This window comes from Styela clava, chromosome 7, assembly GCF_964204865.1.
Source record: "Styela clava chromosome 7, kaStyClav1.hap1.2, whole genome shotgun sequence".
NCBI classification, from domain to species: Eukaryota; Metazoa; Chordata; class Ascidiacea; order Stolidobranchia; family Styelidae; genus Styela; species Styela clava.
In genome coordinates, this window is record NC_135256.1 from 15,784,888 (window position 1) to 15,805,986 (window position 21,099).

At 34.2% G+C, this 21,099-nt stretch overlaps 2 protein-coding genes across 2 annotated transcripts; both read right to left on the minus strand.

The window, feature by feature from the left end:
* Positions 1-2,336: 2,336 nt before the first annotated feature.
* Positions 2,337-9,762, minus strand: LOC144425195 (allene oxide synthase-lipoxygenase protein-like). Its single transcript, XM_078114678.1, has 11 exons — positions 9,558-9,762; positions 7,055-7,145; positions 6,567-6,723; positions 6,007-6,264; positions 5,668-5,860; positions 5,406-5,486; positions 5,062-5,180; positions 4,509-4,628; positions 3,719-3,853; positions 3,496-3,594; positions 2,337-2,990 (listed from the first exon to the last, which is right to left on the minus strand). Exons 1-11 carry the CDS (start codon positions 9,760-9,762, stop codon positions 2,811-2,813), a joined length of 1,638 nt encoding a protein of 545 aa, XP_077970804.1. The 3' UTR covers positions 2,337-2,810.
* Positions 9,763-11,577: 1,815 nt separating this feature from the next.
* Positions 11,578-19,875, minus strand: LOC120328067 (allene oxide synthase-lipoxygenase protein-like). Its single transcript, XM_078114238.1, has 14 exons — positions 19,784-19,875; positions 19,084-19,270; positions 18,470-18,601; positions 17,870-18,124; positions 17,556-17,646; positions 17,067-17,223; positions 16,507-16,764; positions 16,168-16,360; positions 15,092-15,172; positions 14,748-14,866; positions 14,238-14,357; positions 13,495-13,629; positions 13,272-13,370; positions 11,578-12,765 (listed from the first exon to the last, which is right to left on the minus strand). Exons 1-14 carry the CDS (start codon positions 19,814-19,816, stop codon positions 12,586-12,588), a joined length of 2,040 nt encoding a protein of 679 aa, XP_077970364.1. The 5' UTR covers positions 19,817-19,875; the 3' UTR covers positions 11,578-12,585.
* Between the last annotated feature and the right edge of the window lie 1,224 nt (positions 19,876-21,099).

Here is a 21,099-nt window from a genome sequence, read left to right on the forward strand (position 1 = left end):
TCGGATGTGGAAGAAGCCGTGACTGACTATCGGCTACGGCCCAGGGGTCGGCAAATTTTATGTCGCTCGCAGGACAAAATTCAGGGTTGCTAGTCTTTTGCGGGTCGCATATATTTTTTGAAAGTTAAAAACGGAACAGCACGCAAAAACTGCGACAATTCGTGAACTCAACTCAGTCGTCTTATTAAAAAAATATTACAATGATATTTAATGTGACACTGTCTCGTTGCTGCATCACGCTGGATAGCTTTACGACGCCAAGATTGAAACATTTTCTAAATGGGCATCACCAAACCCACTTCTTTGCTTGTTTTTTGTAATGTTCATTTTCGAAAATAATGATTTGCACAAATATGTACTTCCAAACATCGAAGTGAATATTTTCGCATGATTTGTGAAATTTTGATAAATATTTTCTCTCTAAGAAGATACATTCTTACAAAAATTAAGCAGTGATGAATCTCTCGATTAAAATATGAATTTTATTTCTTATTGCTTCGCAATATATTCCAATATTCACTGCGCTATTGAACCCCTGCACTCAGCATCAACTTTTCTGCGTGTTTCCATTTGTCTAATTATAATTACATTGTAGGCTCGTTAAACGAGTGGCTGTTCACTAGATTGTTAGGATATAGTATAATTTAGTCTAAACGTATCTCACGATAAATTCTGTTACGTAAAAAAATGTAATTTACTCCTCGAGCGTAGATTATAAATAAAAATTTTCATCGTCAAAACCGCCGTTTGGATATTTCCCCGGGCATAGACTTCCTTGTTTACTTCGTGACATTGGCCAATCAGCAAGATGCAAAAAAAGGGAACAATGCCCCCTTTCGCATTCGCTCAGACGCTCAGACACTCTCACTCAGACAGATTTTCAGGCGTGGTCGTGAACACTACCTCATTTTCGCATTTTTGAATTATATTCGTTAGTTTTTAGTTGTTTTTCGGAAATTTAAATCAAATAAGTCAATGATTACTTTGCCTTTCCATGAGTTTCAGTTTAAATACAGCAATCAAAAATTAGTGTAGAAATAGCTGTGATAGACTAGGCTAAAATTCTTTATCGGTACTTTTAAAAAACAGATTGTTGAATGATGTGTCTTAGAATGATAGTTTGAAACAAATACCCCATTTTAAAGGCAACAACTCGCGAAACCACTCTTAAAATAAGCCCCGAAACTTTTAAAATGGTAAAGTATGGGAAGAATTTTCCGCAGTCAAAGGTCGGGGAAAGGTCCATTCAGTGAATCGTCCAGGGCCAGATTATTTTACTCCGGCCGTATTTTGCCGACCACTGGGATACGCAAACTACCTTACCTTACTGCGAAGACGAGACCAGAAATCCATTCGCGTGTGAATATCGCCCACATGATTCAAGCCTGCCAATGCACACAGAGTACAGAATTAAGTGCGCCGAACATAAAACAGGTTTCGCGAAATCGCCCCCCTATCGCTCCCTTAGACTTTTTCGCCCCCCTCTGTATCGTTTTCGCCCACTGGGGGGCGATATCGCCCACTTTGGGAATCACTGCTCTAGAATTCTCCATTTTTAATTTATGTTTGTTATGGAGTTTTCGAAATAAACTATCTATCTATCTTATAACGTTGATGTTAGTTCTGCTCAAATCGTTTTGTTACGTAACAATGCCAGGGAGTCGTCGATTTTCGGCGTCTTGTGGTTTAAATCGCACCGGCAAAATTACGAAAGCTGTCAGAACGAAGTAGAAAACAAAACTTCTCAGTGACGCACAGAAACGCAGAAGAGGAAGAAAGTATGAAAAAAATTAAAGTGACCAAGATAAACAGCAATTTTTAGGTTACCATTGCCTTTTTATAGCGACATGTTATGCTTTTTGACGAAATAAAAGAAGCGTTGTTTTAGCTTATGTCCGAGAGTTTTTAGGGTCATTTCCACGAAATATTTTTGCGGGGTGGCAAACTAGAGTCTTGCTACGCCACTGCATCGAACACTAAAAATTTGTCACATAAATGACATTAAATAACGGAATGGGGTTTTACTAAAATACTTCCACATGTCCGAAGCACGCTGCATATCCCTTCACGAATCTATCTCGATTAGTGAATATTTTGAGACGAAATTGCTTTGTCACCATTGTGATGTAATAAGCTAAAATCATGGATTATTACGTCAAACGTCACGCTGCAGTTAGCCGGTTAATTTTACCCGGTTAACGGTTAAAGTGTTTTCCCTGAAATTCCCAGCCCTAGTAACTTTATTGGACACGTTAGTGTAATAAAATCGCTTTTCTGTTTGATTACTGGATCAATCACTCTGAAATTCCCAGTGCTCAAAGACTAAATTTTTCGCTAAAAGGCTATTAGTTTTATTTATTTCAAATATTACGGTGTGCTGTATGGGAGGCGCTATTCGGTGATATCAGTATATCATAAAACACACCAATCTCTACTACATATTGTTATAATACACGATACATAATTAACAAAAATCAAATAAAAGATGAGCTGACAATTTTAGCATGCAGTTATTTGGATATTTGAAGATAAAATATTATAGGCCCTCATTCAATATTTCTTATATTTCCGATATAGGGTTTATAGAAATTTGAGTTCAGAATATACAATTTCAGTTTTTCTCTTAGCCTTAAAAATATACATGACTTCTTCTATAATTTTCAATTCAATTCAATATTTCTTATATTTCCGATATAGGGTTTATAGAAATTTGAGTTCAGAATATACAATTTCAGTTTTTCTCTCAGCCTTAAAAATATACATGACTTCTTCTATAATTTTTGTATTTAATAAATCACACATCGTTCTACTCAAGCAGTAGTGCCGGTGGGTACATTTTCTGGCAAAAGATATTCGTATGGGTATTCCAATTTCTTGTTTCGTTCTTTCATTTTATCACTAACCCCTTTAAGATCATCTGCAAACTCTTTCAAGACTTTCTTTGGCTCTTCTTCAATAAAGAGATGCATTGGAAATTCTCCAAGATAAACCTGCATAAATTATTATATAATTCAGCATATTCATTCAAATCAGTACGTAAACTGTATTGTTATTATTCGATTTGAAAAATACTCCAAAGAAAAAGATTATCAGATTATCCATTTTATCAATGCTATAATAAATCCCCCCAAAAAACTTGAGATTACGGTTACACATTAGGTTAATCACGTGCAGAGGAATGTCGGCTTAGTGTATAGTAAACTATCAACTTCTCAAGGGCAACTTTTTTTTCAACAGAAACAAAGGTTTTATATTCTGTATTTTAGCTAATAGCCATGCTATTATAATTTGATGAAAGACTGCAGTTGTTAAAAAGACGAAAGTGCTATTTAAAATCCAAATAATATACAAGAATGACAAGAAATCTTGAAAACTAATTATCCATATTTTCAATTCAATGATGCATCCTAACGAATCAATAATGCGAGAAGCCATAAATACAGAAGTCATAACTAAACTGCATAAAAATATTTTAATTTCATAAGACAGACCCACCTCTTCTTCTGGCAATTCTGTCAATACGAAGGCACTTCCAAACAAAATCGTTGCCATTGTAACATCAGGAAGAGAATCTAGCACTCGCTGAAGTGTTGCCTGTGTGTAGGTAGAAATTCAGTGTTTAGGTACGAATGAAGTTTATATGAAATTTATATGATTATTATTATTTTCGACTTATAATTCATTCGAGTTTACAAAAGTACAAACATTATATATTCACCTCGCCTCTTTTATGTATAGGTAGCCTCATTCCGCCAGGTGCATTTGAAATGAATTTGTACAAATCGAACATTGCATTGTGTGTTGCTGAATGTTGAACAGCACTATTGAAGACGACGATTGTGCAGAATTGTACCTGTGACGATTTTACGTGTCAATGCATTAGGCCAGGGATGTGCAGCCTTATTACAGGAGGGCCAGATTCAAGTAATTAGGTGAAGCCGCGGGTCGCACTTTTATTTAAGGTATAATTTCTAGTAGTTTGAAGTACAAAAAATGCTTTTGCTAGCTAGTTTTGCTAATATGACATTGGCACTCGGGTACTGGTATATCTCTGCGACGCAAGGGGATTGGAATTGCTAGCACGTACCAGAATAACTAAACTAAAAACTCATTTTGGGGGCACACCTTCCAAAATTGGCACTTCTCCGCGGGCCGCACAATATTTCCTTGCGGGCCGCATTTGGCCCACGGGCCGCAGTTTGCACACCCCTGCATTAGGCTTAGGAGATCGAATACAAAAACGTACGACTGACGTTCATAGAATGCGTAATAGCGCTTCCGCGCAGCTAGGTGCACATAGGTTTAACAGCCTATATTGAGTGACTAGGCATTTATGGGCATAACTTTCAAAGATAACTTATTTCGACATCTACATCTTTTAACGCTATTCGGCTATTAGTGGTTGTTGTCTATTACTCTAGGTTTCATTTCAGTGAATCTGAGTTACCAAAAGTATATAACAAATATGCAAGATAACAGAGATGCAATGAAAAAATTCATTTTCTAACCAGTTCATCAACACTATTAAGACTGGTCCGACATCCTCTCGTATTTCCATCAGGCCATGCTAATCCTTCAGTTGCGAAGTCATAAATCCGCGATTGTATTTGTTCGTCACCACGAACGTCCTGTCACAAACGTTAAAAATGATTTAAAACAATGAGGTATGATGCCACTCCTTCAGTTTCATTCACAATATGATGTGTCGTTTTCTCTTCACTCAGCCTATTTATCTTATTTTTAACATGGCGCGTCCCAAGTATTGGTTCTCATGATTGACCACGCCTGTTGCTAACAATGATCGGTATCGATTGAGTTACAATCTTAATATAGAACAAAAACCAAAAAAGTAGCATTGATTGATAAGGAAGATGAGTTTTTTATTGTTGGAATTCTTCCAGAATATAAATTTGCTTTGGGTTCCATTTCCTCAAGGCTGTATATTGATTCTAATTCTGTAAACATTGGCACTGATGATTTTTTAATTACTGAACATTAAGATCTATATGCTGTAGAATTTTCACAGCTTGTTGTCTGCGAAAACAAAATACCGTACAATACCTCATCTGCCTTGTAATATATATCGATGACTTTCAAAAGATACTTTTTAATTGCATTCCATAAAGCGGTAGCGTCATCTCTGTAATGGTAGTTCTGCAGAAGATTATAGTCATCAAGACCTAAAAGAGTTTTCGAATTATATATTATATAACCATAACGGATGAATAAAAGCGGGCACTAAGTTTTAAAAGCGCGTGTATCAATAGAGAATAATTCCGATTTTAAAGTAAGGTAGTAAATAAAATTGAATGTTTGGTATGAATTAGAATCCAATCAATTCTTGAATATTGACTTCAGTACAAGCTAAAGAAAATTTTTTAACCGTTAAATAAAAATCGACGAACCTTTTTTCTTGAGCAACTTCGGGAGGTCAAAATCGTCAAAGTCGAAATCTTTGAAAACATGCCTTGCCAATGCAGAACCATCTGTGATACAAAAATAATTTTTTTTTATTTTACATATGATACTAAATACTTTACAAAATGATTCCATAAACAGACTTTTCTATTTTTTGTTCAGATTAGGAACTATGACTCTAAAATAACAACCTATAACATGAACTTTAAACCAGGTAAGCTAACGTCTTAACAGGATCATTTAACTTACCTATGGATCTGGTATAGTTTGAAGTGCTGTTATCAAAGATAAGAATATCTCTTGCGAATTGATTAATCACAACAACATGCTGAAGATGTGGGCGAACAAGCTTGTAGATTGGATGAGTTCGTGATAGATTTCGGAACATTGCAACAGCGGCTGTTTCTGGCAACGCATGTCCCCACAAGAAATGGTATATCCACTGGGAAAAAAATGCTATTTGATCGCTGTCGTGGCGGGAAACAACTTCACACAATAAAACTAAAGAGTATAAAGTTTGGATAAATCATTAGGCATATATCATATGCAAGTTTATTTAAATGAAAAAGTAATTTATAACCACATAACCTGGTGAACAATGGTATCGGCGCATCGGAAGTACATTTTGGCCAACATCCAGTCATATCTCTCATCCTTTGGAGTAAAAATGGAATCTGCATTATCTGGTTCTAACTGGATTGCGATTGGGCGAAATTTGCCATCGCCAGATGAATAGAACAGCGCTGTGACATCCGCACAATAGAGAGGATCTCCAGTTTTATATTGCTTGTTTCTTGGCAGACCTTTAGTCATGTATGAGTAGTCGGCGATGTAAATTCGTCCTTCCTATATGAATGCAAATAAATGAATTGTAAAATATGCTAAAAAAGAAATGTATTACAAAACGAATAAGATTATTTATAAGTTGAAACTGAAAATAAGAATATCGGGAGAATAATGACATATTAATGGTTTTATGTCGCCACAGTCAATAATTCAAAAAAACACATTCGCTATTTATGACCATTAAAAAAATTAGACTGTAAATAACAGCTCACCTTATATATCTGACAGTAAATTATGGAGAATGTGTTTAGAACGAATATCACTCTTAACTTTAACCTTCAAACACAATCATATGTACTCACTTTAATTTCGTCATCCAACGACTTTCCTTCATTTAAAAATGATTGTACACGAGAATTAGTAATTTTACAGTAATCTGGTAACCCTCTACAACGACTGATTGCAAAAGGGCTTGCACCATTTAACATCTGTCGTCCTTGTTCTTCATCTTCTTCCCATCTTTAAACAGAGAAAACGGAAAGTTTTAATCCATGTGGTACCAGAAGCCTATTATGCGATGACTCCGTGGTGTTAAACAAATTTTGCAGGTCTTAATTTCAAAACTCGGCGAATTTTAATATAGTTTGAAATTTTATTCTGACTTCTATAACAAGAAGGAAGTGACGCATTTTGACTAGAAAACATGGATGTGCCCATTTTGTGCTACATTAAATTATGTTTTGAGAAGATTATTATAAAAATAGCGTTATTGAGATTCGGACATTGCTGATCGTTGGTCACAAAAGTAGTCGAAACATAATACAAAGCGAATTCAACAATCTTATAATACCTTTCCATAAATGGGAGCAAATCTCCAGAGATTCTGAATCCACTAAAAAGATTCTTGTAATCTTCCAACTCCTTGGTCGGGCACACATAACCTAAATAAATAGAATTTACATTACTGAATAAGCACATCAAATAATGATTTTCAATGATTGTTGTTTTGTTTGGGAGCGTTGTAATCTGCTAAATAGTCGAAAGTCATACGTTATCCTATGAATCTCCAGAATTATCACGCTCATTGGTAAATTTTTGATCAAATTCGAGATTATCGATAGTATTATTAAGTTGATACCTAGGCGGGGACATCTACCAGTCACAAGCAAAGCCGTCATCATAAGATTGGGAGTAAAAGTAAACAGAAGAAAATACTAAGAACCACCTTCGGAATTAAGATTGGACAATAATAAAGGAGGAACAAGAAGATATATTGACAGACTACCTGAAAGCTCAATATAAATTTAATGCGTTTTTAAATGATCACCTCTGACAAATTAAATTTGGATGACTTATAACTAACCTTAATCAGTAGCTTGTATGTCACTTTTGTCATCCTGTTGATATACGTGTCAAGTTTTGAACTTCAATCTATGTAGATTATAATGAAATGTCCTAAAATATTGTGAAATATAACACCATGAGCTGTTGCGATGATTATACTCACTAATAACTTGTCTTCAACTTCTCCTATCAGCACTCGTGAAAAACAATGTGAAAAATTATGACGAAAAACAGCTTAACAATTTGGTCAGTGTTTAGTTATAAACAAATTGCGATGGTGCACCACTAAAACTCCTGTCTCGTCAGTTTTCTTTATAAATATGTTGCTGATGTAACACGGAGTCGGCGATGCAAATATTGTTCGTTGCACATTTAAATGAAAAACAGCGGACACCAAATCTAATTAAAAAACACCCTACGCCAATAACTTGTTAGAAATTATGGTAGTAGCAAATTAAACTAAACTTCTGTCAATCCGCAGAAAAAGGCCGTCGATGAAATACGAAAAAATCAAAGATGAGGCATTTAATCATTTTGGCTTACTATAAACATAGATTCAATCGCATCATTTTCTCATCTATAAGCTTCTACTCGCCGTGATGATGAATATTTACCTTTAGCTTATAACAACATCAACGGTAACAAAATATTTTAATATCATTACCTAACGATACACTGCCTGCACTTATTTATTGCATTGCTCGTTGAATAGAAATGACCTAGTTTTTCACACCTGTCAACTGTTCGCCTGCAATTAACGACAAAATTGCGCGATTTTCAACTGCAGCGATAGGGGAATATTTGCTGTTTCATGTATGGAAATCGCTATCATTTCACTTCGAAATATATTTTGATTACATTTGAAATATTAGTGTAGTAATAAATCCTATGCATTCCCTCGTGTATGCCTAACCTGTTTATAATTTTACCTACAAACATATTTTTTTTCTAATTTCCAAACAATGAAAATTACGTACGCTCCGAACGGGGATTTACATTTGGCATGTGAAGGGCGCGGGGCCTAATGTAGTTCTACTCGCGCGAGGTATTTTCTCTATATAAAAAAAAAGCCTTTTTATTTTTGCCCGGATGCTGCTGCAGCTGCAGCTATTGGTTACGTTCACCTGGTCATGATTACCAGTTAGATCACGATTTAAAATGATGATGTCTTTGTCCGGTTTTGTGAGCATAACACATTTGATGCAGAAATTTTCCGCGGTATATGGTGGGTGACTATATTCACGTACATGATAACAAAATAGTGAATACCAAAATCGAAATTTTAATAACATTGTCGGGTCATCCAAAAATACCCTTGAGAAATGTAACTTCGCTCAAACAAAAGTCGCAAGCCTCCACGTAAAGCCTAATTTAATAGGGATAAATAAATTGTAATCGGGTCTACCAAGACCCCAAAACTTATAGTTATTGGGCAATTTTATATTTGATTTGTACGTTGATAGAAATATCTTCGAATTTTAGAAAAGTATGATGGTATTAATTTATTTCCTATTTCTTTTTTTTCTTTTTCTTTGAAAAAGAGGAAGAAATTTAGGGTAAAGCCAAGACGTTTGGGCACAGCAATATTTTACAAAAATTGTCTTAAATTTTAATTTTTTTTTTTATCAATTATCACTTTGGGGGATTGTTTTATTTTTATTTTAATATTTCTCGTCCATCGGTATTAGGTGATACTAATTTCTTCAAATCATTTTCCATATATCCCTTGTCTTCATTTTGATTCTTAATATTGGACTTCTGGTAAATGACTCCCGATCTCTTGCTGTCTTGCGATTTCATAGTTTCACGCTTTGTCACGAAAAAAGTGCAACACACGAAAGTACCGTGATCATAATACCGTAATCGATATAGACTGTTATTGTGAACCTGTGCAGAAAATTTTAAAAGTTGTGAATAGTAAAAAAAATCTGATTAGACCCCAGTAAATAATATTGATTTGTTGTTCATTTCCAACTTTAATCGGTAGCAGCCTACCTTACAGTTCTCACGTTCTCCACAATGATTTCGTCCCCAACAAATACACGTTGAATCAATAATTGATTCGTATAACATCGGACCAGGTAACCAAGTTAATACTCTGAACGCTAGAAACGTTAATCCAATTGCGTAAGCTTTGTCAATTATGTCGACTACTTTAAAATGTAAAGAGCAATATGAAACGAATTTTCTTATATTAAGCATCATCAACTCCATAATAGTCGTCGAAGGAAATAACTGGCTATCGTTCCACCATTTTTACAGGTCAATCCTCCGCTTAAAAGTATCACATTACAGTAATTTGGCGATAGCAAGGACAAACAGCATACTTTTTCGTGTCCAGTTGTTTTTGACCTTTTTTTTACTAGTTTTGGAACAATCATTTTAATTATCAGTATTACCAGTTTGAAACATTTTTGCTCACATATCTACACCATACCCCAATTTTTTTCGAACACGGTGTCAACCTTAAAAGTGTAAATTTAAATCTCGCTAGCAGGGTTCATGAAATCAACAATAATTTCCACGTAAACTATGTCATTTAACCGAGTTTACAAGATAACACAATAGCGACACCTCAAAATAAAAATGTGAATCTCATTGTCGGTTTATTCAAAAATACCTCAAAAAGAGGTCGCAAGCCCCCACGTAAAATCTATTTTAATACTCATAAAAAATTATAAGTGTGTCTAACTCTCGTTGTGCAATAGCGCTTTGGATTATTTTTTGTTCCATAGTTCTCCTAGATTGCTTGATGGAACAATGGGCGGCTGTAGATTTCATTGCTGTCCGTGTTACTGAAATTATTATAAATCAGAACTAATCAAGTAATATGTAAATTATGGATTATAATTTTTAGGAATAAAAAATTGAATTTTATTTTTTACCAAAATCGGTTACAATTTTTAACCAACTAGCTTCATAATTATCACAAAATTACATCTTATCATATCAAGATCCAAGCAAGTCTCATTAATGTGGGCTATTTCAAAATTGATTTATACTTTGGTAAAAATTGCCTGGAACTCTGGAAAGTATTTTTTTTTTATAATTTTCCTCCAGATTGGGAAAATTTTAGGAAAATAATTCAGAACGATTCAATGAATTTAGAAACTTTTTCTCATTCATTATTTTTCTAGGTATTGTTTGGATGGTCTTTGGTATTACGTTTCCATTCGCAGGTGCTCCTAATTCCGTGAATTCAGTTACAACATATTCCTTTCTTCCATTCTGATTTTTGATATCAGAGTTTTGGTAAATGACTTCCGATTATCTGCCGTCTTGTCATTTTACATTTTCACGTGAAGTCACGTCATATTTTCAGGTTGGCTGTGAACTTTCACTCGCTGTCAGTGTCGCTGTAGCATTTTTGTTCCAAGATTGTAATCGGCGCAATTTGGTTATATCAGTATATCACCAAACACATCAATCTTTACTGCATAAATATATTTAATACTAAACACACCGTTGAAATAGGATATTTGGATTAACATAAAATGTTAAAGTAAAAGACAAGCTGACAACTTTGGAAATAGATAGAAAATATGAATAAGAAAATTTCAATTTCAAAATTTAATATTTTGTTATACTTTCTCATATAGAGTTTATATATTTATGGGTACTCAATACTTTCCAAACGCTGGACATTTCGCTTCGTATTTAGACGATGTCGAGAGAAGTAACACCTTTAGACTATACCCATCTGCATTACATTATAAATTGTTTTCAGCGTTCGTGTTTAGTTACCATTCTGTTTGAGCAAACTATTCCAACTCGAACAATTTCTGAATAAGCTGGTAGTAATTCAAGGATTGTGATTAAGTTTCATGAAATGTTCCGGGATTTACTGTGAGATATTGCAATTCAAACTGAACTTTAACGGTCTTAACAAATTTCAGATCAGAAAAAAAAAACAAGTTCAGTTTTCTTTCATCATTCTATACACATATGGAAATGATTTTTTATTGCGTTATCCAAATAATCATATATCGCCGAGTAGGTTGTTTTCTGTGAAAGATATTCGTATGGATATTCTACTTTTTTGTTTCGTTCTTTCATTTCATCAACAACTACTTTAAGATCATCTACGTCGATGAGTTTTCAGTTCTACGTCATGAGCGACCGTACAAAGTTTTAGTTTCGCAAACGAAGTTTATTACTTCGTCCTCCAAAATTTAAAAATATACAATTAGTGTCATCGATAAGCAAAATAGTTGAATTCCTCAGAATTCGGCTAAGTATCTGGTTTTCGATTTCGATCGGAAAAATACGTCCGAATTTAAATCCAGCAACTAGATTCTGCACATCACTTGTCAGTAAATCCTCAAACACATCAATATTTACCATACATATATATTCATTTACACTGATAAATACGTTGAAATCCATTTAATTTAAGTAATATGCGACTCGGTAAAATAGGATATCTTGATTAATAAAAATCTTTTAAATAAAAGATAAGCTTACAAGTTTAGCAATAAATGGAATATTTAAAGATACTCCAGTCGATTATTCAAAATATTTTATGTATACTTCCGGTATATAGGTTTTAAATATATAATTGGAATTGCTTGAAACGACTTGAATTCGTGATGTAATATTTATTCCATTTGAAAAAAGCTGAAAACTCCAGTTTGTATATTCAAGTAAAATCGGCGCTCCGGAAATATTCGTACCAAGAAGACGCACAACCTGAACAATCTCGACCTGGTACACATACTACGTTCAGGTTGTGCGTCATCTTGGTACAAATACTTTGTGAGCACAGTAAAGTCACTAGAAGCATCATCATCACATCATGGTTGTTTCTCGTAGATAGAAGAAAAATTTCTATCTAATGTTATGATTCATTATGCTCATTTTTAGCCAACTCATTTTTAGTTCAAGCAAACTGTTTCAAATCCGCCAATTCCGGATTAAAATCCAAAGAATAATCACACTAAACTGTGAAACTTCTAACGAATTTCAGTTCAAAATAAACAATTTCAGTTCAGTTCAAAAATTGCATTGCTTTATCCATATAATCATATATCGTTATTTTTACGCAGTAGTGCCGGTAGGTATTCTTTCTGGTAAAAGATATTCGTATGGGTATTCCAATTTCTTGTTTCGTTCTTTCATTTTATCTCCAACCACTTTAAGATCATCTGCAAACTCTTTCAAAATTTTCTTTGGCTCTTCTTCAATAAAAAGATTCATTGGAAATTCTCCAAGATAAACCTGCATAAATTATATATTATATAAGTCAGCATATTCATTCGAATCAGTACGTAAACTGTATTGTTATTATTCGATTTGAAAAATACTCCAAAGAAAAAGATTATCAGAGTATCCGTTTTATCAATGCTATAATAAATCCAAAAAAAAACTCGAGATTACGGTTACACATTAAGTTAATCACGTGCAGAGGAATGTCGTCTTGGTGTATAGTAAACTATCAATTTCTCAATGGCAACTCTTTTTTCAGAGGTTTTATATTCTGTATTTTAGCTAATAGCCATTCTATTCTAATTTGATGAAAGACTGCAGTTTTTAAAAAGACGAAACTGGTATTTAAAATCCGAATAATACACAAGAATGACAAGAAATCTTGACAACTAATTATCCATATTTTCAATTCAATGATGCATCCAAACGAATCAATAATCCAAGAAGTCATAAATACAGAAGTCATAACTAAACTGCATAAAAATATTTCAATTTCAGTTAGCAAAAGACAGACCCACCTCTTCTTCTGGCAATTCTGTCAAAACGAAGACACTTCCAAATAAAATCGTTACCATTGTAACATCAGGAAGAGAATCTAGCACTCGCTGAAGTGTTGCCTGTGTGTAGGTAGAAATTCAGTGTTTAGGTACGAATGAAGTTTATATGGAATTTCTATGATTATTATAATTTTCAACTTTTAATTCATTCAAGTTTACAAAAGTACAAACATTATATATTCACCTCGCCTCTTTTATGTATAGGTAGCCTCATTCCGCCAGGTGCATTTGGAATGAATTTGTACAAATCAAACATAGCATTGTGTGTTGCTGAATGTTGAACAGCACTATTGAAGACGACGATTGTGCAGAATTGTACCTGTGACGATTTTACGTGTCAATGCATTAGGCCAGGGGTGTGCAACCTTATTACAGGAGGGCCAGATTCAAGTAATTAGGTGAAGCCGCGGGACGCACATTTATTTAAGGTATAATTTCTAGTAGTTTGAAGTACAAAAAATGTTTTTGCTAGCTAGTTTTGCTAATATGACAGTGGCACTCGGCTACTGGTATATCTTTGCGACGCAAGGGGATTGGAATTGCTAGCACGTACCAGAATAACTAAACTAAAAACTCATTTCGGAGTCACACCTTCCAAAATTGGCACTTCTCCGCGGGCCGCACAATATTTCCTTGCGGGCCGCATTTGGCCCGCGGGCCGCAGTTTGCACACCCCTGCATTAGGCTTAGGGGATCGAATACAAAAACGTACGATTGACGTTTATAGAATGCGCTATAGCGATATAGCAGTTATGTGCATAACTTGCAAAGATAACTTATTTCGACATCTACATCTTTTAACGCTATTCGGCTATTAGTGGTTGTTGTCTATTACTCTAGGTTTCATTTCAGTGAATCTGAGTTACCAAAAATATATAACAAATATGCAAGATAACAGAGATGCAATGAAAAAATGCGTTTTCTAACCAGTTCACCAACACTATCAAGACTGGTCGGACATCCTCTCGTATTTCCATCTGGCCATGCTAATCCTTCAGTTGCGAAGTCATAAATCCACGATTGTATTTGTTCGTCACCACGAACGTCCTGTCACAAACGTTAAAAATGATTTAAAACAATGAGGTAGGATGCCACTCCTTCAGTTTCATTCACAATATGAGGTGTCGTTTTTTCTTCACTCAGACTATTTATATCTTCTTTTAAACATGGCGCATCCCAAGTATTGGTTCTCGTGATTGACCACGCATGTTGCTAACAATGATCGGGTGAGAATTGGTTGATAATGAAGATGGGTTTTTCATTGTTGAAATTCTTTCAGAATATAAACTTGCTTTGGTTTCCATTAATTTACTCTAGTCTGTATAATGATTCTGTAAACGTTGGCATTGATGATTTTTTAATTACTGGACATTAAGATCTATATGCTGTAGAATTATCACAGCTTGTTGTCTGCGAAAACAAAATACCGTACAATACCTCATCTGCCTTATAATATATATTGATGACTTTCAAAAGATACTTTTTAATTGCATTCCATAGAGCGGTAGCGTCATCTCTGTAATGGTAGTTCTGCAGAAGATTGTAGTCATCAAGACCTAAAAGAATTTTCGAATTATATATTATATAACTATAACGGATTAATAAAAGGGGGCACTAAGTTTTAAAAGCGCATGTATCAATAGAGAATCATTCCGATTTTAATATAAGGTAGTAAATAAAATTGAATGTTTGATATGAGTTAGAATCCAATCAATTCTTGGATATTGACTTCAGTACAAGCTAATGGAAATTTTTTAACTGTTAAATAAAAATCCACGAACCTTTTTTCTTGAGCAACTTCGGGAGGGCAAAATCGCCAAAGTCGAAATCTTTGAAAACATGCCTTGCCAATGCAGAACCATCTGTGATACAAAAATAAATTTGTTTTATTATACATATCCTCAAGCTAATAACCGAATTGCGTAAGTCATTTTTGGCGATTTTGAGTTTTTTTTTATAAAATAGGTATTTATGTAATGCCTCGCCCTGTCTGTTAACTCAGATTTTATTTTAAGAATTCCGAAACCCATAAAAATGGAGATTTAGTAAGACGACATTGTTTCGTCATAATGGATTATTATTGTTACCGCGGGACTATTGTGACGTCACAATGGCAAAATAACCTAGTCGAAGTGTTTTCGAGTTTTGCATCTCTGATTCTAGCTTAGCGCGTAATAATTTGAATTTATACTACAGTATAGGGAGACGTGCACTTGCGATATTCACTGTCCGAGTCCAATTCACCTTGGTTGACTTTTATATCGGGTCCATTGCTGTTTTATTCTTTATATTTAATCTTAGTCTTGTTTCGGTGGGTGTGCAGAACGTGTTATATTGGTGAAATATATATTTTTAAACATAAAAAATAATGTAATTGAAACTGATTAGCTATTTTGGGGATTAGACATTGTAGATACTGAGAATTACATTCGTTTTTGGAATGTTTAGTTTTCAGGACTGGTGCATATAGTAAAGTTGCAAAATCGCGTATGTCCCAGAGTCATAGACACATTTCTGCCTAAGTCACAGTGCGCCATTATGACGTCACTTAACTGCGTCATACAAGTTAACTTAAATCCGGCTACGATCAAAAATTGAACAGGCCAAGTTATTGACTCTCAATGGCATAACAATATCATTAGGAAGTTTTTTACGTTTTTCTCAAAACTGCTAAAAATGACTTAGGCAATTCGGTTATAAGTGTGACGATATGATTCTAAATATTTTAGAAAATGATTCCATAAACAGACTTTTCTATTTTTTTGGTGTTCAGATTAAGAAGTATGACTCTAAAACAGCCTATACCATGAACTTTAAATCAGGTAAGCTAACGTCTTAACAGGATCATTTAACTTACTTATGGATTTGGTATAGTTTGAAGTGCTGTTATCAAAGATAAGAACATCTCTTGCAAATTGATTTATCACAACAACATGCTGAAGATGTGGACGAACAAGCTTGTAGATTGGATGAGTTCGTGATAGATTTCGGAACATTGCAACAGCGGCTGTTTCTGGCAACGCATGTCCCCACAAGAAATGGTATATCCACTGAAAAAAAAATGCTATTTGATCGCTGTCGCTGCGGGAAACAACTTCACACAATCAAACTAAAGAGTATAAAGTTTGGATAAATCATTCGGCATTTATCATATGCAAGTTTATTCAAATGAAAAAGTAATTTATAACCACATAACCTGGTGCACAATGGTATCGGCGCATCGGAAGTACATTTTGGCCAACATCCAGTCATATCTCTCATCCTTTGGAGTAAAAATGGAATCTGCATTATCTGGTTCTAACTGGATTGCGATTGGGCGAAATTTGCCGTCGCCAGATGAATAGAACAGTGCTGTGACATCCGCACAATAGAGAGGATCTCCAGTTTTATATTGCTTGTTTCTTGGCAGACCTTTAGTCATGTATGAGTAGTCGGCGATGTAAATTCGTCCTTCCTATATGAATGCAAATAAATGAATTGTAAAATATGCTAAAAAAGAAATGTATTACAAAACGAATAAGATTATTTATAAGTTGAAACTGAAAATAAGAAGATCGGGAGAATAATGACATATTAATGGTTTTATGTCGCCACAGTCAATAATTCAAAAAAACACATTCGCTATTTATGACCATTAAAAAAATTAGACTATAAATAACAGCTCACCTTATATATCTGACAGTAAATTATGAAGAATGTGTTTAGAACGAATATCACTCTCAACTTTAACCTTTAAACTGATTCATTTGTACTCACTTTAATTTCGTCCTTCAACGACTTTCCTTCATTTAAAAATGATTGTACATGAGAATTAGTAATTTTACAGTAATCTGGTAACCCTCTACAATGACTAATTGCAAAAGGGCTTGCACCATTTAACATCTGTCGTCCTTGTTCTTCATCTTCTTCCCATCTTTAAACAGAGAAAACGGAAAGTTTTAACCATGTCGTACCAGAAGCCTGTTATGCGACAATTCCGTGGTGTTAGACAAATTATGCAGGTCTTAATTTCAAATTTCTTGGCAAATTTTTTTATAGTTTGAAATATTATTCTGACTTCTATAACAAGAAGAAAGTGACGCATTTTGACTAGAAAACATGAATGTGTCTATTTTGTGCTACATTAAATTATGTTCTGAGAAGATTATTATAAAAATAGTGATAATGAGATTCGGACATTGCTGATCGTTGGTCACAAAATTAATCGAAACATAATACAAAGCGAATTCAACAATCTTATAATACCTTTCCATAAATGGGAGCAAATCTCCAGAGATTCTGAATCCACTGAAAAGATTCTTGTAATCTTCCAATTCCTTGATCGGGAACAAATAACCTAAATAAATAGAATTTACATTACTGAATAGGCACATCAAATAATGATTTTCAATAATTGTTGTTTTGTTTTGGAGCGTTGTTCTCTGCTAAATAGTCGAAAGTCATACGTTATCCCATGAATCTCCAGAAATATCATGCTTATTGGTAAATTTCTTTTTTGACATTTTTGATCAAATTCAAGATGAATTATGAAAGTTAACATAAATAGGTGAATGAGTTACTTTGTAACTTTTCGACAAGAGCGTTAAACTTCACAACGTTTCTCATTTCAGACATGTGTTCAAATCTTGCGTCTTCCATTTTCAATTGATGGGGCACGTTGTGAAGATTTTTTGCAGGCGGAAATCTAGGCAACATCCACCCAGGGTCTCCCTGTTTTGCCTTTTCAATCCACGCAAATCTTTGTAGATTATTTTCTCGTTCTTCTTTAATAGCCTTTAGCAGTTCATCAGACTTTATTTTTTGGGGAATCAGTCCTGAAAACAAAGGCCAATATCATGGAGCAATCCCATCATGCTTGTCATAGCGTACAGTTTTTTATTGAAGCTTTGTCATAAATGAAAACAATAGACTGTCAACTAAATTTCCATAGAGTGATTGAAACCCATAGATTTCTTCAAATAAAGTAAATATTGTAATTAATGTTATAATTATTCACTGCCACAGACATTTATTCCGTCATAAATAAAAAATTACTAAGAAATATGGAATTCTAACTCTGCTAAGGAAAGAGTAACATCCACAATAGTACTGACACATCAAACCAGGTCCCGTAGATAGACGATGAATACTTGATTGATATTTGTAGTACTGGCACTCACCTTCACCTCTTACAATTACAGAGTTATCAACAACCCAATCGTACAGCGGAAACTCATCAACGTAGTTCCCATGGTGGATTATTACGTTGTCACATGCCCACAAATCCTTTTCTTTATTATTATGTTTCAGATCTGAATACAAAACGAAATTGGATCATTCAATATGGAATAATGAAATCAACAATATACTGCAAAGTAGAATTCAACAGGCCTGACCATATCATTTTTATTATGTATATGGAGTAGGCCTACTATTTTGTTATTACGCTTTCATAATTAAATACAATTTGAGCAATTTGGCTGTACGTGTCCCTATTCATAAACTTTTATTTTAACCAAAACTTATTCGTTTTTAATACTTATGAAATATTCAGACATTTATTTCAAAGAATGTTATCTGTGATAGAGACAGCTATTGCGGTATTATAATTTCCATTGCTTTGTGAGTCATAAAATGTTTGAATTACGTTAGTTACGAGTCTGCCAAGAACCAGCAGAAGTTGTATGAGTATTGCATAGCGAATTTCAGAATAATTCTAGACCAAATAGTTTTGAAGCAACTAATAAAACATATTTCAATATGTTCTGTATGTTTAATTATATGAAATACTTACGAAATCGTACAAACAAGACTCTCCCCACTTCTTTGTCTTCTATTGTGAATTCATCTGTGCTTCCTTGTTCAAAATCATCTCGCCAAAATTTGTCAAGCGTGTGCCAATCTGTATGAGATTTATTTTCGCCAATTAGTTGAACAGAGACAGTTGAATCTGTTGCTCCTTCTCCATACAACATAGATGTCTGAAGTGAGTTGAAGAAGTAAAATAAAGTCCGTCACTTTAAATTCCAATATTTTTGTTGAAATTGGGATGAGTTAGAAGCAACTTCCCTGTTTTGATCGGTTTAAATCATTTTACCACATTTATGCCTTCTGTACTAATTGTTGAAGGGATAGTTGTTGAGAACAATTTACATAGTATTGATACGTATAACAAATGTTTAAGCGTCGATACTATAGCAGTTATTTGATTCGCTAAATTCTCACGTCTTTTTAAATCGATAATATTATTGAAGTTGATACCCAGGCGGGGACATCAACCAGTCACAAGCAATAGCCGTCATCATAAGATTGGGAGTAAATGTAAACAGAAGAAAATACTAAGAACCAGCTACGGAATCAAGATTGGACAATAATAAAGGAGGAATGAGAAAATATATTGACAGACTACCTGAAAGCTCAATATAAATTTAACGCGTTTTTAAATGATCAACTCTGACAAATTAAATTTGGATGAATTAGAAATTATAACTAACCTTAATCAGTAGCTTGTATGTCACATTTGTCATCCTGTTGATGTACGTTTCAAGTTTTGAACTTCAATCTATGTAGATTATAATGAAATGTCCTAAAATATTATGAAATATAACACCATGAGCTGTTGCAATGATTATACTCACTAATAACTTGTCTTCAACTTCTCCTATCAGCACTCGTGAAAAGCAATGTGAAAAATTATGACGAAAAACAGCTTAACAATTTGGTCAGTGTTTACTCATATAAACATATTGCGATGTTGCACCACTAAAACTCCTGCCTCGTCAGTTTTCTTTATAAATATGTTGCTGATATACCACGGAGTCGGCGATGCAAATAATGTCCGTTGCACATTTAAATGAAAAACAGCGCACACCAAATCTAATTAAAAAACACCCTACGCCAATAACTTTTTAGAAATTGCGGTAGTAGCAAATTAAACTAAACTTCTGTCAATCCGCAGAAAAAGGCCGTCGATGAAATACGAAAAAATCAAAGATGAGGAATTTAATCATTTTGGCTTACTGTAAACATAGATTCAATCGCATCAATTCCTTATCTATAAGCTTCTACTCGCCATGGTGATGGATATTTACCTTTATCTTATAACAACATCAACGGTAACAAAATATTTTAATATCATTTCCTAATTATGCACTGCCTGCACTTACGAGTATTTACTGCATTGCTCGTTCGATAGAAATGACCTAGTTTTTCACACCTGTCAACTGTTCGCCTGTAATTAACGACAAAATTGCGCGATTTTCAACTGCAGCGATAGGGGAATATTTGCTATTTCATGTATGGAAATCGCTATCATTTCACTTCGAAATATATTTTGATTACACCTGAAATATTAGCGTATTAATGAATCCCATGCATTCGCTCGTGTATGCCTAACCTGTTTATAATTTTACCTACAAACATATTTTTTTTCTAATTTTCAAACAGGGAAAATTAAGTACGCTCCGGATGGAGATTTACATTTGGCATGTAAATGGCGCGGGGCCTAATGAGGTATTTTCTCTATATAAAAAAACGATTTTTATTTTTGCCCGGATGCTGCTGCAGCTGCAGCTATTGGTTACGTTCACCTGGTCATGATTACCAGTCAGATCACGATTTAAAATGATTATGTCTTTGTCCGGTTTTGTGAGCATAACACATTTGATGCGGAGACTTTCCGCACCATATGGTAGGTGACTATATTCACGTACATGATAACAAAATGGTGAACACCAAAATCGAAGCCTTATATAATAGGGATAAATAAATTGTAAGCAGGCCTCATAAGACCCCGAAACTTATAGTTATT